This window comes from Vidua macroura, chromosome 1 (genome assembly GCF_024509145.1).
Source record: "Vidua macroura isolate BioBank_ID:100142 chromosome 1, ASM2450914v1, whole genome shotgun sequence".
NCBI lineage: Eukaryota > Metazoa > Chordata > Aves > Passeriformes > Viduidae > Vidua > Vidua macroura.
Window position 1 is genome coordinate 1,044,804 of NC_071571.1, and position 18,366 is coordinate 1,063,169.

The window sequence follows — 18,366 nt, forward strand, 5'->3', positions numbered from 1 at the left end:
CCCCCAAAGCAGGGCTCTGCTCCTGAGCCTGCTTCCCAAAGCACTGCTCTGCCCCCCAAAAAACAGCTCTGCCCCCAAAGAAGGGCTCATCTCCTCAGCCTGCTTCCCAAAGAACAGCTCTGCCCCCCAAAGCCGGGCTCTGCCCCCCAAAAAACAGCTCTGCCCCCCAAAGCCGGGCTCTGCCCCCCAAAGCCGGCCTCTGCCCCCCAAAAAACAGCTCTGCCCCCCACAGCCGGGCTCTGCCCCCCAGCCTGCGTGCCAAGGGCTGCAGTGGGTGGTGGCAGTCGGGGACCCAGCTGTGCCTCTGGGACTGCCCAGCCCCGGCAGGAGGAGGAGGATGGTGGGAGGAGGAAGCAGGGCTGAAGCAGGGACAAACCCCAGCAGCGCCGGCACCTGCTAATTACGGCATTGGCAGTGTCACCACAGCCCCGGGGCTGTTCCCAGGGCACAGCCCAACGCCTGGCACCTCCTCTGCCCTCCCCAAGGGCACGAGACCCTCGGGACAGGTCAGGGCACAGCCACCTCCTGGCACGGGCAGCCTGTGCCCAGAAAGGCTCCTTGGGGAGCCTCCACTGATCCATGCTGGGTGTCACAGAGCCCTGGTGTCACATGGGGCACACCCTGGGGCAGCTGCCAGGTGACCCTGGGTGCCAGCCACACTTCCTGACCCACCGCCAGCTCCGGGATTCCCTTGTGGGGTTTCCTGGGCTGCCTGGGGCAGGAATCCCAGTGAGCAGGAGACGGAGACAAGCACCACAGAGCTGGGGTTGTGCCTTCCGTGGCACCTGGCAGGAGTTACCTGTGGGGTGTCTGCACCCACTGATCTCCTCCCCACGGAGCAGCCGCCATCTCCTTCCCCACCCTGCTTAATTCCTTGAGTGGAGACTCCCAGGATCCAGCCACAGAGCCCCCGCACCAGGGTCCCACCTTCCCGTGCCACCAAAGGTGGTGGCAGAAGCCACCCCGAGTGGACAATCCCGCGGTGGAGCGGGAGCTCCAGCAGAGTTCCATCCTGCCTCCATCAGGAGCTCCTCCCTGGGCCCCTGTCCCCAGTTCCCTGCCCTCCCCAGCCCCGGGCTGCCCTGATGGCCATGTCCCCATGATAGCCATGTCCCTGTGGTGGCAGAGCTGTGGCCATGTCTGGCACAGGGATGTCCCCATGATGGCCATGTTTGGCACAGGGATGTCCCTGTGGTGGCAGAGCCGTGGCCATCTCTGGCACAGGGATGTCCCCATGATGGCCATCTCTGGCACAGGGATGTCCCTGTGGTGGCCATGTCCTCATGGTGGCAGAGCTGTGGCCATGTCTGGCACAGGGATGTCCCCATGATGGCCATCTCTGGCACAGGGATGTCCCTGTGGTGGCCATGTCCTCATGGTGGCAGAGCTGTGGCCATGTCTGGCACAGGGATGTCCCCACAGGCTGGGGGATTTCCCTCACGGAGCGAAAGAGAAAGAAGGAAAGGGCACTTGGCCACGTTCCTCTTGGCCTCCTTCCACTTTCTGCTTTTGATGTTGTTCTCCCTTTTTACAGCTCCTTGCTCGAGCCCCAGCGAGCATGGAGAGTTCATCCAAGAGCAGCACACAGAGCCCTGGGCCAGCGCTCCGACGGGGCTGTGCCCCCCAGGGCAGATAAAGCCCAGAGACAGAGCTCTCTGCTGGGCATCTCAGTGACATCCCTTCTCCAAAGGTCACCCAGGAGAGTGGCCCCGTGCGTGGCAGGAGGTGACACTGAGGGGACAAGCCTGGAAGGGACACGGAGGGGCCTGGAGGGCTGCCTGCCCCCACAGCCACCTGCACTCTGCCCCTCCGAGGGAGGGATTTTGGTGTCAGTGCCACCCCTGCCCGCTCCCTCTGCCGCCCAGGCTTGGTGCCACTGAGGGATGGATGCAGAGGCTGAGCAGAGCCTGTTCCCCTCAGGAGGGAGAACGTGGGGGGAACCCATCATTGCTTTATGCTCTGGGCCACCCCCAGATCCCCCTGGGCCACTTGGAGCAGCAGATCCCAGAGCAGGCCCCTGAGCACGGCGGGACCCAGGCCCGGCAGAGGCTGGGACGAGGCCACCGGGGCCACTGCCAGCCCGGAGCTTGGCTCGACAGCAGGAGATTAGCTTCCTTTCCAGCTTTGCCTGGATTTGGTGACCTCTAACAAGGACCTTGCACCCTGCCTGGCAAAGCCCGCTCCTTGCTCCCGGCAGGGCCTGCCCCGGGTCCCTGGGGAGCTGGCACTGTCCCCTGGCCCTGCCGGGGAGCTGGCACTGTCCCCTGGCCCTGCCAGGGAGCTGGCACTGTCCCCTGGCCCTGCCCCATGTGGTGACAGGGTGCAGCTGTGCCCAGAGGGAGCCCGGGGTGAGGGACCAGGCCGTGGCACGGCAGCACCACCCCGAGCAGGAGTGATGGGTGTGATGGAGCCCCGGGAATGTCCTTGTGGGAGCGGCCACCAGCCAGCCCCAGGCCCACAGAAACCCAGCTGGCAGCCTGGCCCCAGGCTGCTCCCAGCATTTCCAGGAATTCTGGGGCACTGCTGCCCATGCAGCAGCAGGTCCAGGAGCCAGCTTAGTCACGCTTGGCACTGAAGGCCACTGCCAGGACAAGAAGCCAACGATTTTCTTAAACAAAGCAGCTTCTGCCCAGCAAGGCCGTGTGAATCCCCCTCAGGAAACAATCGACTCACCAAGGTACAGGCCAAGATTTCATCCCAGGCAATTCCTGCTGTGTCTTCTCCCTGGCAAACCCCTCAGCTTTGGGGAGAGGGGGCTCTCCCAGCCACTGCCTGACACATCTGGCAGTGCCATTTGCAAACCTGCAGGAGCTTGGCTTGCTGGGGAATTTCAGTGAACTTTACCTGATTTGAACCTCTGCCTCAGCCCAAAGCAGCAGCACTCAGGCCCTGCAGAGATCCTGCTTTGCCCTTTCCTGGTTCTCACTCTGTGCTCCTGCCTCCAGCTGGGATAATCCCTCCTGGCCCAGCAGAGCCTCAGGTGGGGCAGCTTCACTGGACAAATAACCACAGAAAATTCCAAGTTTGGGATTCACAGGGGCTGGGCACGTGCAGGGCAGGAGCAGGGATGTGGGAAAGGAGCAGGGATGTGGGAACAGGCTCCAAGAGGCCTGGGAAGAGCTGCTGCACAAAGAAAACAGAGGAGGCAGAAGGGCAAAGACAGGTTTGTTTGAAAAGACGCAAAAGGATTTAAAACCAGAGAATTACCTGGTTATGGCTAAAATCTCCTTTTGCCTCTTCTTAAGGGAGCGTGAAGGCCACTGAGGCAGCACGGGAGGGATGTCCAACACCTACTGCCAATCCCAAGGGAATGCAAGGGCTCTGGGAGCTGTTGGCACAGGGCAGCTGGCCCTTTGCAGGTGGCCTTTATTAGCCCCAAAGACAGAGCATGAGTCCTTTAGGCCACAAGGGTAACAGGGTATGGGAGGAAACACCGAGCTCTGTGGCGTTCAGGAGCTGGGGGCCCAGGCTGATGAAGGTTTAAGCTGCTTTCAGCATCAGTTTTCAGGGTGACAGATGGAGGGAAGGGGGAAAGAAACCCCACCCCGTTCTCTGCTCGAGCCTCCCGAGGCTTTGGAGGCACCGTGCTGGATTTCCAGGGAGGCTTTTAAATCTGACCCCATTGTTGGCCTCCTGCTCGTCACATCCTCGACACAGCAGCCCCCTCAGGAAAAAGCCCAGCACAGAGCAGGATCCTCAGCCAAAAGCCAGCTGTGAGTGGCCACAGCACGGATGGAGTGAGGGGAACACACAGCTCTGACACTCAGGGGGCTGTAGCCCTGATTGTGGAACTCCAGAATGGTTTGGGTCCAAGGGACCTCAAAGCCCATCCAGTGCCACCCCTGCCATGGCAGGGACAGCTCCCACTGTCCCAGGCTGCTCCAGCCTGGCCTTGGGCACTGCCAGGGACCCAGGGGCAGCCACAGCTGCTCTGGAAGTTTATTCTGGAAGCAACGAGCAAAGACACAAAAAGCACCCACCACCAGCCTGGGTTCTGCCAGCATGGGCAAGCAGCTCATCTATGTCCTGCTGCAAGGAGAGGTTCAGGCAACAGCTTGGCTTTTTAAGATTTTTTTCCCTGTGCCCACAGCAATCTCTTAGTTTTGAGAGTTCGGATCCTGTTTAGATCCCTCGCCAGGACTCCCAACACACAGAACGGGGTGGGCTGGGACAGGGACAGGGGGGTCTCCTTTGCAGCCCTCTGGGGTTTCAGCCATTCCCAATCCCTGCACTGGGCTCCTCCCCAGCACTGCTGGGACACAGCCACACCACTCACCCCACACCCTGAGCACCAGGCGGCGTGGGACAAGGAGCAGAGTTAGGGGAAGTGCAGCTGCAAAGCAGGGACTGCTGCCACGGTTGTGCTCCAGCTGAGTGACCTTGGAAAGGAGCATCCTGACCCAGGCCAGTGTCCATCTGCTTTTTCTGGACACGGAGGAGGAGTTAAAACATTCCCACGGAGCAACTGCTGGCTGGCAGAGTGGGACTGAGAGACCCTGCCCAGCCCTTGTGGTGCTGAGCTGGTGCTTCAGCCCTGGGCTGGGCCAAAGGGCAGTTTGGGTCACTCAGGGCACTGCCCGTGACCTTTCCTGACTCTCCAGCACCCCACATCCCCTTCCCAGAGTTCAGCCCTTCCCAAGGCAATGGGAGAAAATTGTAACCATCACTTCTGATTTCACATTTCATCATCTCCTCATTCAAGGGATTCGGCTTTGAGGGAAAACAGCAAATTCCGATTGTTTTTTTTTTTTAACAAGAAAGAATTCCAAGTTTAATCCTCTTGGGAGCAAAAGGATTAACAGCAGGTTTTAAGAAATAGGTTTCCAAAAAAGCAAGTTAAAATTCCACATAAGGTACCTCCATTGCAGTATTTTTTGACACGGATACAACAGAGCGAACCAGGAAGTTCCCAGGCACGTGGAGCTTCCCAGGAGCACCAGTTTTCACCTGGAAGTTGGTGTGAGGAAGATGGATTTAAGAGTTGGGGCTGAAGTGACCCCAAAACCAGCAGCAAAGCAGTTTGGGACTGCAGAAGTTTCTCAGCTGGGGGGTTCAACACAGCCAAGGAAGTTCTGCTTCCCCCACGGATTAATCCCACCTCCTGCCTTTCCTGGCAGACAGAGAAGTGACCACAGCCACTCCCAGGGAAGCGGTGTCAGAGCAGCTTCTGGGATCCCTCACAGCCAGGATCCGCTCTGGCAACATTTCAGGATAAGGAGAAAAACTCCCAGGCACAGAGGCAGCCGTGACACCGCTGAGAATCCTGGGATCACCCAACTGCTGAACCCCCTCAGCTCCCAAAAGCTCTCCCTCCACCGAAACACCAACTCCTCCAGAAGCAACACAAACAGACCATGAAATGAAACACCCTGGAGTGAACGAGGTGAACGTGGTGTTTATGAACAATAAGCAGTTTCCCTCAGATGGGCTCCCAAGGCTTCCTGCAGCGCTCGCCCAGGCAGGAATCCTGAGCCATCACGGGACATTTCCCATTTTCCTTCCCACAATGCTACACAGAACCAAAACTGCAGCTGACAAAAGTAATGACCCCCTCAATCCCCCCACAGCAGGTCACCCTGGAGCAGAAACAAGGTTTAAGTACAATCCAGATGATCCAACCGCAGCGGTATTGGCTTCATTTGACTGTATTTAAATAAAATTAAGCATTTAAAATTTAACAGGCACTACAATTCCCTGGCAGTGCTGACACCGAGCCCAGCCCCACGAGGCTGTCCCCACCCTCTCCTGGGCAGTCTGGGGGGTGTCACACAACACAAGAAGCCACAACATTTTCACGAAGCAACGTAACCAAAAGAATCCCAAGGCAGCTCCCAGCCGGTGTCCGGCTCGTGGGGCCGAGGTCCAGGTGATCCCAGGGAGGAGACGGCTCAGGGCAGTGGGAGCACAGGAACGTGGGGCTGTCCCACTGCAGCCCCCGGGCTGGGCAGTCCTTGCAGGTCCCTGCAGCCCTCAGAGCTTCTTGAGCCGACTGTACATCTCCCTCTTGCTCTTCTCCCCAGCCCAGGTCCGGCTCTTGGTGCGGAACCTCTTCAGGTCCTCCTTGAAGTCCTTGTGGTGCATCGGGCGGTAGCTCTGGGGCTCGCAGAAGCTCTGGGGAAACAGGAGCTGGGGTCACCTCAGTGTCACCAGGGCGGTGATCCCAGCACCAGCAGCCGCTGGAGCAAACAGGGACAGAGCAGGAGCTCCAGGCAGACACACAGAGCCCGGGGAGATTCAGGTTACAGCCATCAAAACAAGGGCTTTGTGTACGGGGCTCTCGTCCCAAATTTCCTGGCAGCCAACGCACAGGCTGAGCTGGTTGAGAGTTCACCTTGGAAGGATGTTCCAGCTCAGCTGGTCAGAGCAGGGCTGCTGATCACGGCAAGGTCGTGGATGAATTCCACGGAGGGAACAATGATCACTGCGGGTCCCCTCCAGGCCAGAGCATTCCATGATCCTGGTGCCTCGGGACAGCTCCCGGCTCCCAGGGAGCTGCCCTTGGCTGTCCCGTGCTGCCACCTTGAGGCCTCGGTGCCCCCTTCCTCAGGACAACCCAAAATCCGTGGGGACACCCCAAAGCTCGGCTGTCCCTCAGCCCAGGGGAGCCAGCAGATCACAGGGAGAGCCAAAACCCAGGCAGCCCTGGCTGCCATCAACTGCCAGTGCTGGGAGAACCAGCATCCCACAGGGAGGGAGCTGACAGCCCCATCCAGCTGGCCATGGACAGGCCAGGTATCTCCTACCTCCCAGGGGATGACTGGAAGTGTGGGGGCCTGAGGAGCTGAGGCCTGTTTGTGTCAGAGCAGCAGGACAGATCCCAGGAGCACTGGGACCATGGAAATGCTGCAGGAGCCAAGGACAGGAGAAATCTCACTCCTGAAGTGCTGGGAAGAGCTGGAGGGTGGGTTTTAGTTTCCTTGTCTCAATTAGAGGCTGCAAACTCCAAGGTTTTCAATTTTGCTGGTTTAGGACTGTACAAGACCTCAGGTTTCCATTTATTATCCAGCAATTACTGTCAAGCCTTGTCTTCTCCCCTGCTCTGAGCAGGCTCAAATCCTTTCTCTGAGTGACAGTTTGTTCTAAAGGGGCAGAAACCACTTCTATTTTACTTGAGACAAGTAGAAAAGCCCTTCAGCTATATGGCAGGAAGACAGCTCCGAGACAAGGAACAGGCTGAGCTGCTCTGGGAACAGCCCAACAAAAGAGAGAGAGGAGGAAAAGCCAAACCACTCTGCCCCAAAGAGAAGTGTGAGTAGGAAGAAATTAATATTATTTATCTACTGTTTCTCCTCTGAGTGTGAAAGAGACCACAGAAAGGCTTGAGTTGGAGATCTTCCACGCCCTGCCACGGCAGGGACACCTTCCACTGTCCCAGGCTGCTCCAGGCCCCTTCCCACCTGGCCTTGGACACTTCCAGGGATGAGGAATCCACGTTACTCACCTGGCACCTCGAGAAGAAATCCTTGTAGCCCCCCTTGAGCACGTAGAGCTCTGGGTAGTGCAGGTTGGGGTACTCATTGCTCAGCCTGTCCTGTTCCCTCACAAACCGGCACCTGCAGTGGGGAAAATCCCATGTTAAATCCCACATTCAACCAGTAATTCCCAAAGCTGCATCCAAACCCTCATCCCTCGATGGAGGAGCTGGAGCTGCCTGTCAGGGAGAGCTTGAGGAGCCCCACAGCCAAAGTTCAGAGGCTTTTCCTTTCCCCTCTGAACATTCCAAACCCCCATCCCTTGATGGAGGAGCTGGAGCTGCCTGTGAGGAGCTCCACAGCCAAAGTTCAGAGGCTTTTCCTTTCCCCTCTGAACATTCCAGTGCCCCATCCCTCGATGGAGGAGCTGGAGCTGCCTGTCAGGAGCCCCACAGCCAAAGTTCAGAGGCTTTTCCTTTCCCCTCTGAACATTCCAGTGCCCCATCCCTCCATGGAGGAGCTGGAGCTGCCTGTCAGGAGCCCCACAGCCAAAGTTCAGAGGTTTTATCTTTCCCCTCTGAACATTCCAGTGCCCCATCCCTCGATGGAGGAGCTGGAGCTGCCTGTGAGGAGCTCCACAGCCAAAGTTCAGAAGCTTTTCCTTTCCCCTCCGAACCTTCCAGTGCTCCAGCCCAGGCCCAGCACGGCTCCTCACCCCCCAGGCCGTGCCAAACCCTGCCACCACAGGGTGACAAGCACCACGTGCACAGCAACTGGAGCCAGCCCAGCCCCTCCCAGTGCTGTGGGAGCTGCCCAGGCAGGGAGAGGAGCTCACATGCGAGGGCCGCGCTCCGAGGAGAACTCGCAGTGGAACACCACGATGACGCGCTTGTCCTCCGACGGCTGGATCGGCTTCTTCAGCAGGAAATTCTCCACCTCCTCTTCCATGTGGAGGTTTATGGCACCCTGCAAGGGCAGAGTCCAAGCACTGAGTGGAAGGGAACAGCCACGAACTCATCCCACTCCCATGGGAACCAATTCCTCATCTGGGTTTGCTGGAGGAGCTCTGGAACCCTCTCCCAGCACAGCTCTAAACCCCACCAGGGCACCACAGTCTGGAACTGGCTCTGTGTGATTCCTCAGCCAGGAATCCCTTCCCCATATCCCATCCATCCCTGCCCTCTGGAGCCATTCCCTGTGTCCTGTCCCTCCATGCCTTGTCCCCAGTCCCTCCCCAGCCCTGCTGGAGCCCCTCTAGGCACTGAAAGGGGCTCTGACACCACAGGGTGTCTGGGTGACCTGCTCCTGTTATGTCTTACACAGCCATTTTCCCTTTGAAGCCCGTCATTGAAATGAAGTTTAGCATTCCAGTTTTAGCTCCCTGAGATTTGAGGATGCTGGACACAGAGTGTCACATCCTCCTCTGGAGCCTCTGTCACCCTGAGGGCCAACAGGCCCCTCCTCTGCTTGCAGAGAGCAGAATGTCCCCTCTTTTGAGGGAACAGCCACTTCATGGCCCAGAGGTGAGCTCAGTGTCCAAACCCAGGCAGTGAGCACGACAGGATCCCAGAAGGACCCCTCAGGAATAACATATCCACAGGGCCTTGGATAAAAAAATCAGCCCCTCAGAGATCCCAGTGACCCCAGGCTGCAGCTTCAGGCCACCTGCACTGCTCTTTTGGGGCCAAAATACCTTGATGTGTCCCCCTTCGTACTCATAGGGGTATCTACAGTCAATTATCACACACTGCTTGATGAAGCTCTCAAACTTGCCAGTCAGCACAGACACAATCTGAGAAAAAAAAAAAGATCACAAAAAACAGAGTTCAGTTTTTTTAAGCCATTTTTGTGTTGCTCCCCAGCCCTCACTAAAGATTTTTTCTGTCTCCCTTGGAGCACTCACCATTTCGGAGTCGATGTATTTTAAATCTTGATGTTTCCCATCGACAGTGTCAAATAAATAACTCTGGAAGAGACAGGATTGTGAAAATTCCAGCTGTGAGTCACATGGGTGACAGCACAGCATCCAGCAGTTCACTCTCTAACAGATACTCTGCTGGCCAGAACCTCTGCAGGACTTAAAACTCCTAAGAATGCTAAAACCAGGCACAGAATTTAGTCTTTGGCTCCTACACTAGAGGGATTTTATAGGGCTTTAACCACAAATGGATCAGTTTGGTCTAACCTGGGATATGCCCCTCTCACCAGCCTCTCCTGGTTGTTTGAAGACCAAAGAACTGTTAAGGTTGGAAAAGACCTCCAAGATCAACTCCAAAGAAGCAAGGCAGGTTTATGAGGGAAGAGAAAAGCCTCTATAAAGGGAAGTGTTTTTCTGGGCTGGTTTGAGACATCCCCACCAAGAGAGGCCCTTAAAACACTTCATTCAGCACTTGGCCATGGAATCCCTGGCATTACCTTGGAGAAGTCCCCGATAAGGTCTCTCTGGTCACTGTCCAACATGCTCTCGATCTCTGCTGTGGAGGGCTGGGTCCTCACCAGCTTCAGGCTCTGCAGGACACAGAGATCCATGAGCTCCGAGGGCAGACACACCCCATTCCCTGTTTCCCATAGCTGACAGCTTGGAGTGCACTCCCAAGCCCTGAACCACCCCCCTCAGCTTCCCTGCTCAGGGCAAAGCTCAGGGTCAGGACTGTGGAATTGCTGCCCCAACAATCCACCTGGAAAAGCTCCCACCAACCTTGACAAACCAGACCCCAGCTCTGCATCTCCCCTCATCAATTCTCTGTCACAAACTGGATGCTGAGCCACCAACCGTCGGGTCCTCGGAAGTCCCGGGCAGGCTTTTCCTCTTCTTGCTTTTCCCTGGAGAATTCTCCTCCTGGGATCTCTCCATCCTTTTCTGGGTGGTTCTTCCTGCAATGCTTGACATGGATGAAGAGCCAAACAGCCGGCACCGCTTGGCCTGCGAGGGAGAAGAGGAGTTGAGCTGTCCAGCAAAGGTTTATAAAAGAAAATAAACACAACTCAGGCTTTCAGATTATCCCAAACTTGGCCTCAATTAAGGCACCACCACTGCAGAGCAACAGGGGGCTGTTAATCTGAATTATCCAGGCTTTACATTTCCAGTAACACTTGTTACTGGGGGAGCTTGGGGCACCATAAGCACGATAAAGAGCCAGCAAAGTGCTCTACATCAATTAGCAGCCAATTTATCAGCAGATTAAGGAGCTTTCTGCTGGAGCTCCTTTCCCAGTCTGTTATCAAAGCATCAGGTTACAGCATTCCAGGTGAGTCCGTGCAGAGTGAATTCCAGATATGCCAAGATCCTGATAAGGGACGTCAAGATCTTCTCACATTTATGAAGTGCAAGAAGAAATTCTATTCCTATAAACACCAATTGTTCCACACTGACAAAGTCTGCTCCAGAGATAAGGGAATTCTGCAGGGGGTCATGCTAGGGCTTGTTCTGCTCTTGGGGATGCAGGGGACAGCGGGATCACTTGTGCCACTGCCAGGGCAGTGCCTGTCCCTGTGTGGGGACACTCACCCGACTGTCCGCTCTCCTCATGACCAGCGGCGCCGTCCAGAGACTGGACACGTCCGAGGGCATCTCCTCGTCGTTCTGGAAGAGAGGGAAGCTCCTGCTCACCCACCTCACCTGCAGGTACAGCTCCTGCACGGCTCAGAACATTCCAGCTGGAATCAGCTGCCAGAGCAGCTGCAGGGATTTAACTCCATTTCCAGTCCAGTTCTCAAGGCAATAATGGAACTGAGCTGAGCCGTGTTGGAGAAGGTGAGTTTATCAATTCATTGATTGATTAGCAAAGATCAAGGGCTTTAAGCATTTCAAATTCCCTTGGAAACAGTCTTGTATCTAAGTGGCTCAAAGCAATCACCACCTCTGACTTTTTCAGCAAGTTTCTAAAGAAAAATTCCAACTGTTCCAATAATTCCCTCAGTTCTCAAACTAAAAATAATTCACTTGTTGAGACCCCAAACAAATCCCACTGGCTGCACTAGGAAAGAGCACTTATAAGATAAAGACACCCCAGTGTGAGTTAGAAAAGATGATGAGAACTAATTAATCTCCTTGTGGGAGATGTCCCTGCCCATGGCAGGGGATTGGAACTGGATAGGCCTTAAGGTCCCTTCCAACCCAGACCAGTCTGGGCTTCTGTGATTCCCAAAAACCCAGCGTGGTGCAGTTTGAGCACCCTGACTGCAGCCAGAGCACACCAGACACATCAGGCAGAGCCGATTTGGGGATCTCCAGCCCATCCTCTCTGCACACACCTTCAAGTCCTGGTCATCCAGCAGCTCCACGAAGCCATCGTCATCCTCGCTCTCCGAGGAGGGCAGGGAATGCTGCTGCAGGAAGGCTGCCCTGGAGTTCTCCTGTTCCCCAGAGGCTGTTTCCCCCATGGGCAGCTGAGAGGACACAGAGGGAGGTTTATCAGCATTCTCCCTGCTCCCTGCAGGATGCTGCAGCCACAGAGGGGCTGCCAGGGCTCCCTGCACGACAGGGAACACCGTGGTTATCCCCAGCCCTGAGCTGCAGCACAGGCAGGGATCAGCAGGATTCTGGAAGGGCTGCTGGGTCCAGGGAGCTGAGACAAGGCTTGGCCCCCCAGCTCTGTTTGTGCACAATGATTTTTCAGCTGCTTTTTCTAAACAACAAAGTATGAATAAGGTAAATTTTCTCCCTGGATGTCACATCTGGACATAAAATCCAGCTGCATTTACACAGCTGGGTTTGTTGTTCCAAGTGCATCTGCCTGAACATTCAGTATCAACTTTACTGATCATTTCAATCCAAATCAATGTCCACACTCCCTTCACTTACGGAGCAGAACCCCAGTTCTGTGCTGACTCGTTGTTCCCAGAACAATGTTTCAAATTTCTCATGAGCCAAAAGTGAGAAGAATTTTCTTATCAGGCAGATAAATAAGTTTTTCTATCTGGCACCTGAGTGACATCACCACTTGAGAACCCTGATTTGGTTATTTTGGTCCCAGAGAATTAGGTGAGAATTAGTTGGAAAGAACCAAGTACCTGAGCTGGAGATGAACTCTGCCTTGCTCCAGGAACACCCCTTCCATCACGGAAGCCACGAGAAGCTGGTTTCATTGGCTTCTTGAACTCAAATGATTCCTGAAATAAAAACCAGCAAAATTATCATTTTACCAAAATTACAAACTGTGTTAAGTTGCTTGGATCCTCTTATCTTTTCCATTTTGTTAAACTGCCTGACGTTTTGGATTTAAGCTCCCTGCTGCCAACAGGAATAGTCTGAAGGTGAATGTTTTCAAATTAAAGATGTTGCAGCAGCGTTTCACCTAACATAATCCAGGAATTTATGCTCTTGGCATCACCTACAGGCTTCAGGGCTTTTCTGTTCCTGTCAGTCAATTCTCTGCAGAATAAAGAAATCATTCTTGGAGGCAGCCAAGGCTGTGTCCTGACACCTCATCCCCCACAGGATTCCCAGCAGCCAGGGCAGAGCCAGGACACTGAATCCAAGAGGAACCAGGGCTCCCCACGGCAGCAGAGGGAAGCCAGGGATGACCTCCCCAAACCCCTTCTGGAGGCAGCTCTTGTCCAGAGCAAGCAGTGGGAAGAGATTTTCCTCTGCCACAGCCAGAAAGGAGTCGGGGTCAGTGGCACCAAGGCAGAACTGGGCTAAGGCTCCCCAGTTTTTATTAACCTGCCAACAGTTTGCAGCCACTCTAATCAGAGCTGCAAGTGCCCTTCAGAAAAACTGAGCTAAAGGTGGTTGTGCCTGAAGAACAGCCTGGCAGGGAGTAATTGAAGCTTTTCCCATCACATTCCCTGTGCAGGGATGTGCTAATCCAGCTGTCCATCCCCTCCCACAGGAAACAGCACTTACATTTTCCTTATTTTCATCCTGTTCCAAAGGCTGGAAAGCATCAGTGTCCAGAGAGTCAGAGTGGTTTCTCTTCAGAGCAGGGCTGGAGCCCAGCAGGTTTTGCTACAACACAGAAGGGACAGTTCAGGTCGGTGCATCAGTCCTTGCACAAGCACATTTCCAGCATTAAAGGGGTTAACAAAGACTGGAAAGCCTCTGACTACAAGTTTTGCACACCCTGTGCAGGAATCCTCTGCTGGCATCCTGGTACAGGGACCAAAATGCTTCAGTGCACCAGTGCTGGAGGCACACCACGGAAATTTCACACTAAATTAAGTGAGATTGGGAATTTACAAACTGCAGTTTTGACATTAAGCACCCCAGCAGCTGGTGTTGAAGCCAGAAAATTAACAAGTATTCAACTAAATGCATTCAACCAAAACCATGCTAAATCCTTTAACATGTATAAAACATCAATCCCACTCTCACTTACTGGCAGGGAATGGATTCTTCTGAAAGGTATTCGAAAGCTACAACGAAAAAGAACCAAAATTTATTTCAGCATTTTGCTTTAAAAGGCAGTGGCATGAATAGAAATCACCCCCCAATCCCATAATCTAAACTAGACACCGAGGAAGTATTTAAAATACAATATTACTTACTTCAGCCTGCTGGATTTGATTGCTTTCTCAAACCTAAAAGCAAAAGATCAAAGGTTGGACTTGAAGGTCTTAAGAGGTCTTTCCCAAATTAAATGGCTCTGTGGCTCTTAAGGCACAAATTTAAACCAAATGTTTAAAAAATGGCACTTAGACAGCCCCAGGCTGCAGGTAGGTGCCAGTGCCATGTGGCTGGCACAACACCCTGCTCAGAGGCAGCACTGCCGTGCCCTGGGCAGGGGCAGGGCCAATCCCAGAATTCCAGCAGTGGAGCACATGGAGAGGTGCAGCAGGGAAGCCCCAGTGCACACGTGCCAGCAGAGGAAAACCCTCCCCAGGCCTCATCAGCCCACTAAGGATGCCATGTGTAACTCACATGTCCTCCACGGTGTCCTGTGAGGTCGCAGGGCCAGGAGAATCCAAAGCCAAACCTGCAGAGGAGACACAGATTTCCCACTGATTTATACCCAGGGAGTATCACACACTGCTACAGATTTGCACAGAAAGACCCAGGAAATTCACGTGGAAAGTCCCATCTGCAGTCTCACCTGGGTGCAGAATAAATTAGAGTTACAGCCGCTCCCCACCGTGGGGTTTGGCTGTGGATCATCAAGGGTTTTTTTGGGGAAAAACAGGGATAATTTAAATTAGTAATTTAAAAAGCCCCCCAAGCCCTGCCTGGGCTGTCACATGGAACAGAGTGCTGGCACTCAGCATGGAATACTCTCTTTATTCTCTCACACACACCTTAATAAACAGTTTAGTCCTTTAGGGTTTTTTTTTTAAGTCATGTTTTTAGTTACACCTACGAAGAAATTTTGGGCTCATTCCCAAAAATAAGCAGTGGATTGGATGTCCTGGAATTAACAGGAAGCACTTCAGAAGCACAAAGCAAGCCCAGCCTTATAGCCCCACAGCATTTCAGACACATCCAGAGTCACTCCAGCACGAGTTCCTGAGGAGCCACAGAAAGTGAGGCTTTAGCAAGGCTGGCTGCTCCGTGGTTTGTGAGCTGTACTCGTGCTTTAGCTCTTCACAAAGTTCTTTTTTAGGCTGAAAGTGCCCTCAAAATGGGGCATAAATCCAGGTGGAAACAGTGATTTCCCTCAGCTGGAGCAATGAAGCACCAGAGGGAGTCTGCAAGTTATGGGGTGAGAGCTTATTTCATTTTCACTGATAAAACATCTCGTGTGAAAAACAGGAAATCCTCCCAGGAAGTACCAGAACTGAGGGGTTTCAGATCACCAACCAGCTCTTGGTAACAGGAGAACACAGGACACAGCCACTCACTGGCACAGTCTGGGTTTAAAGAGAGAAAACACAGTGAGGACTTGTTTTCCCTCCCTACTGCTCACAGTCTCCAGGACAATTAAAGCAAAATTAATTAAAAAAAAATAAATCTACAGCCCAAACCATGAGCTGCAGAGGTTTCCTGGGGGATTTTCCACCTGCCTCCCTCCTCCCAAGGGCATGGGAATGAGAGGGGGCTGCAGGCAGGGCCAGATCTCTCTCCAAACCCTGGGTGCCATGCAGGAGTGCATTGCTTTCCAATTCCTAATCAGAATTTATTAACTGAGGCAGCCCCACCTGAGTCTGTGGACTCTGAAGACGTCGATCTGTGCAATCCATTTTTGCTTCCCACGTCTTGGTCCAGGTTTTCACGCTGCCTGGAAGGGAAAATTTGGGATTTGCTTTAAAAGCAAGGAACACAACACTGCAGGTAGGTACAGCACAGGTGGGCATCACCTGGATTTCCATCAGAGCCCAGTTATCCTTCCTGGAACTGCAATCCTCTCCTTCAATTCAGGTTTTGCATCAAGAAAACTGCCAAATTTCTAATTCAAACCTATTTTGATAAATAGTTACCTCCCAAATTTTGTTTTATCTGCTAAACCTCAGTGTTAAGAGAGAAGACAATCATATGGAGCCCCACATATATATGGGAAAAGCTACTTGAGTGAGGCTCTAACACGTGGTTAATTAAAAAAAATTAAAAAGTAGCCAGGGCTACAAAATCAAAGGGTTGAATAACTTCCAAGAGGGGCACTGCCAATGGCTTGCAGGAATCCCAGGAATCTGAAGGAAGGAAGGACCATAAAAGCAGGTGGTGGCAGAAACGAGAATGACAGAAAACCAACAAACAAAACCCAGGAGGGTCATTGAGACCTGAGTGGGCCAGCACAAAACAGGAGCCACACAAGGCAGGAACTGTGGGAATAATGGGATTAGAGGGGTTAAGAGAGCAGGAAAACGGAGCAGCTGTGGCTGGAGTTTCTGGAAGAGGAGCAGCTGCAGGGCACAGAGAGTGCAGCACCTGGGAGGCAGAGCAGGGAGCAGGGCAGGCAGGAGGAGGTGGAAGGGACACAAAGGATTTTGTGGGAGAGAGGGAAGGCCAGGGAAGGGCTCAGGAGGGAGGGGGATGCCCAGAGCAGAACCAGGGCAGGGGGAAGGCGTCCCAGAGCGGGCATCCATGTGGGATGGAGGCACCAGCAAAGGGCTGGGGGACCCCAAGGGACTAAAACTGAGGCCTCGTGGGTGGGCGTGGGGAGAAGAAACAGCTCCGGGAGGCCCCGTTTTTGGGGGGAAGGGCTGGGAGAAGAGGTGCTGCAGGCCTCGGCTGTGGGTGTGGGGACGGGGCCTGCAAGCAGAGGAAGCGGGATGAGCCCTCGGTGCCTCACTGCCGGGGGGAGAAGGGGATGAAGAGACCCCCCCAAGGCCTCCATTGGGGGGTGGTGGGGGGAAAGGAAAAGGAGGGATCCACGAGGCCTCGCTGGGTTTTTTTTTTGGGGGGGTGAGGGCAGATGAGCACCCCGAGGCCTTCCTTCTGGAAGGAGGGGGGGACAGGGAAGAAAAGGAGCTCCTGGGGAAGGGGGGGCGTTAAAAGACACGCCTGGGGCTTTGGTGCTTGAGAGGGGCATAAAGACATCCCAGGGGTTTGGGTGGTTTTTTTTGTTTTTTTTTTTTTCTTTTTTTTTGGCGGGTGGGGGGGGTGGAATTCCATAAGGCTTCACTGCGCGGGAGGGAATTACGGGGGTGGATGGAACGGAAGGAAAACGACTCCTGGAGGCCTTGGGGGGTTTTTTATATACGGGGAGAGCCTCCCTAGGCCTCGCTCTGGGTCCGGCAGGGGGAAGAAAACGTTTTGGAGAGGGGACAAAGTGCCCGGAGGAGAGGAGGAAGGAGCTCTCCTGGCACGGGAGGAAGAAGCGCGGGACAAGCCCTCCAAACCTCGCTTTTCTGGGGGAGGGTCACGACAGAGGCGAGGAAGAGGAGGGTGCCCGGGCCCAGCGCTGGCGGGGCCCCGCGCCCCGACTCACCCGCGCCCCAGCTGCTCCATGGTGAGGCGGAGATCCGAGACAGGCGAGAGCTCATCCTGAAAGAGCGCCTTAACCACGGCGGGCGAGGCGGGGGACGCCGGGGAGAGGAGCAGGAGGCGGCGGCGGTGGTGGTGGTGGGAAGCGCTCGGGGTGGGATCCATCGGGGTGGGAACGGGGAACGCAGCGCAGCCGTCCCGTCCCTGCCGTCAGCGCGGCCGCCGCGGCGTTTTGACCCCAACCGGTGCCCGTCGCCCGCTCCGAAGCTGGCGCCAAACCGCGGCTCAGCCAATCAGCGCGCGGAGCCCCGCGGGGGGCGGGTTGTTTTTTTTCAAACCTCCCCTCCCACCGCGCGCGCCCCGGCCAGTAGGAACGGCGGCGCCGCGGCCAGGCCCCGCCCACGGCGGTTGCTTGGCGTCGCTCTGGACCAATAGGAGCGCGAGGAAATCGGAGTCGGGGGGGAATGCGCGCCAGCGCGGAGGGACTACATTTCCCAGTATTCCTAGCGGGCGCGCCGCGTTATCGCTGTCTGCGTTGCATGCTGGGGAATGTAGTTCCCGCCTCACAGCGGCACCTCTTTGCCGCCATGTTTCCGGCCGTCTCCCTCTAGCCTGGGCTTGAGGGGAAAATGGGGAACATGAAGGAAAAAAGGCACAAACTCAGCAGATAACACCGCCTCGCTGAGACAAAGAGCCCTTCCCACATCATTTATCCTCAAAGAGCCCTTCCCACATCATTTCTCATCAAATGAGCTCTCCATGAGAACGAAAGCCACTTTATGAGGCGTTTGGTGAGCAGCTGGGGAAATAAGGCAGTGCACATCCTGCGACACCAGGATGGGGTTCACGGAGAGACGAGCAGGAGAAGGGAGACCTGACAGTCCCCCACATGAATTCTTTAGGACACGCAGCTTCTCCTCAGCTGAGCGTTGGCAGATCTGTGTTGTCCAGCCCCTGGCAAATCCTCTGCCATGTCTCTGGTGGTTCCAGAGGCTGCTGTGTGCAGCTGACCGCTTTGGATCCAGGGGATCTCCGGGACACGACCCACAACCCTGCCTGGGCCCTGCCACCCGCCAGTCACACAGTGCTGCTGGTTCCTGGATTAGACAAGTGGGGTGTTCAACCCTTCCCTGAGCATGCCGCATCTCAGGGATC

At 54.8% G+C, this 18,366-nt stretch overlaps 1 protein-coding gene across 1 annotated transcript; it reads right to left on the minus strand.

Moving 5' to 3' along the window:
* Window positions 1-4,753: 4,753 nt before the first annotated feature.
* Window positions 4,754-17,453, minus strand: CDC25A (cell division cycle 25A). Its single transcript, XM_053982674.1, has 16 exons — window positions 17,216-17,453; window positions 15,486-15,565; window positions 14,275-14,329; window positions 13,902-13,934; window positions 13,733-13,769; window positions 13,261-13,362; window positions 12,426-12,524; window positions 11,667-11,801; window positions 10,921-10,995; window positions 10,186-10,335; window positions 9,828-9,920; window positions 9,316-9,378; window positions 9,106-9,204; window positions 8,248-8,378; window positions 7,442-7,553; window positions 4,754-6,111 (listed from the first exon to the last, which is right to left on the minus strand). Exons 1-16 carry the CDS (start codon window positions 17,374-17,376, stop codon window positions 5,971-5,973), a joined length of 1,566 nt encoding a protein of 521 aa, XP_053838649.1. The 5' UTR covers window positions 17,377-17,453; the 3' UTR covers window positions 4,754-5,970.
* Between the last annotated feature and the right edge of the window lie 913 nt (window positions 17,454-18,366).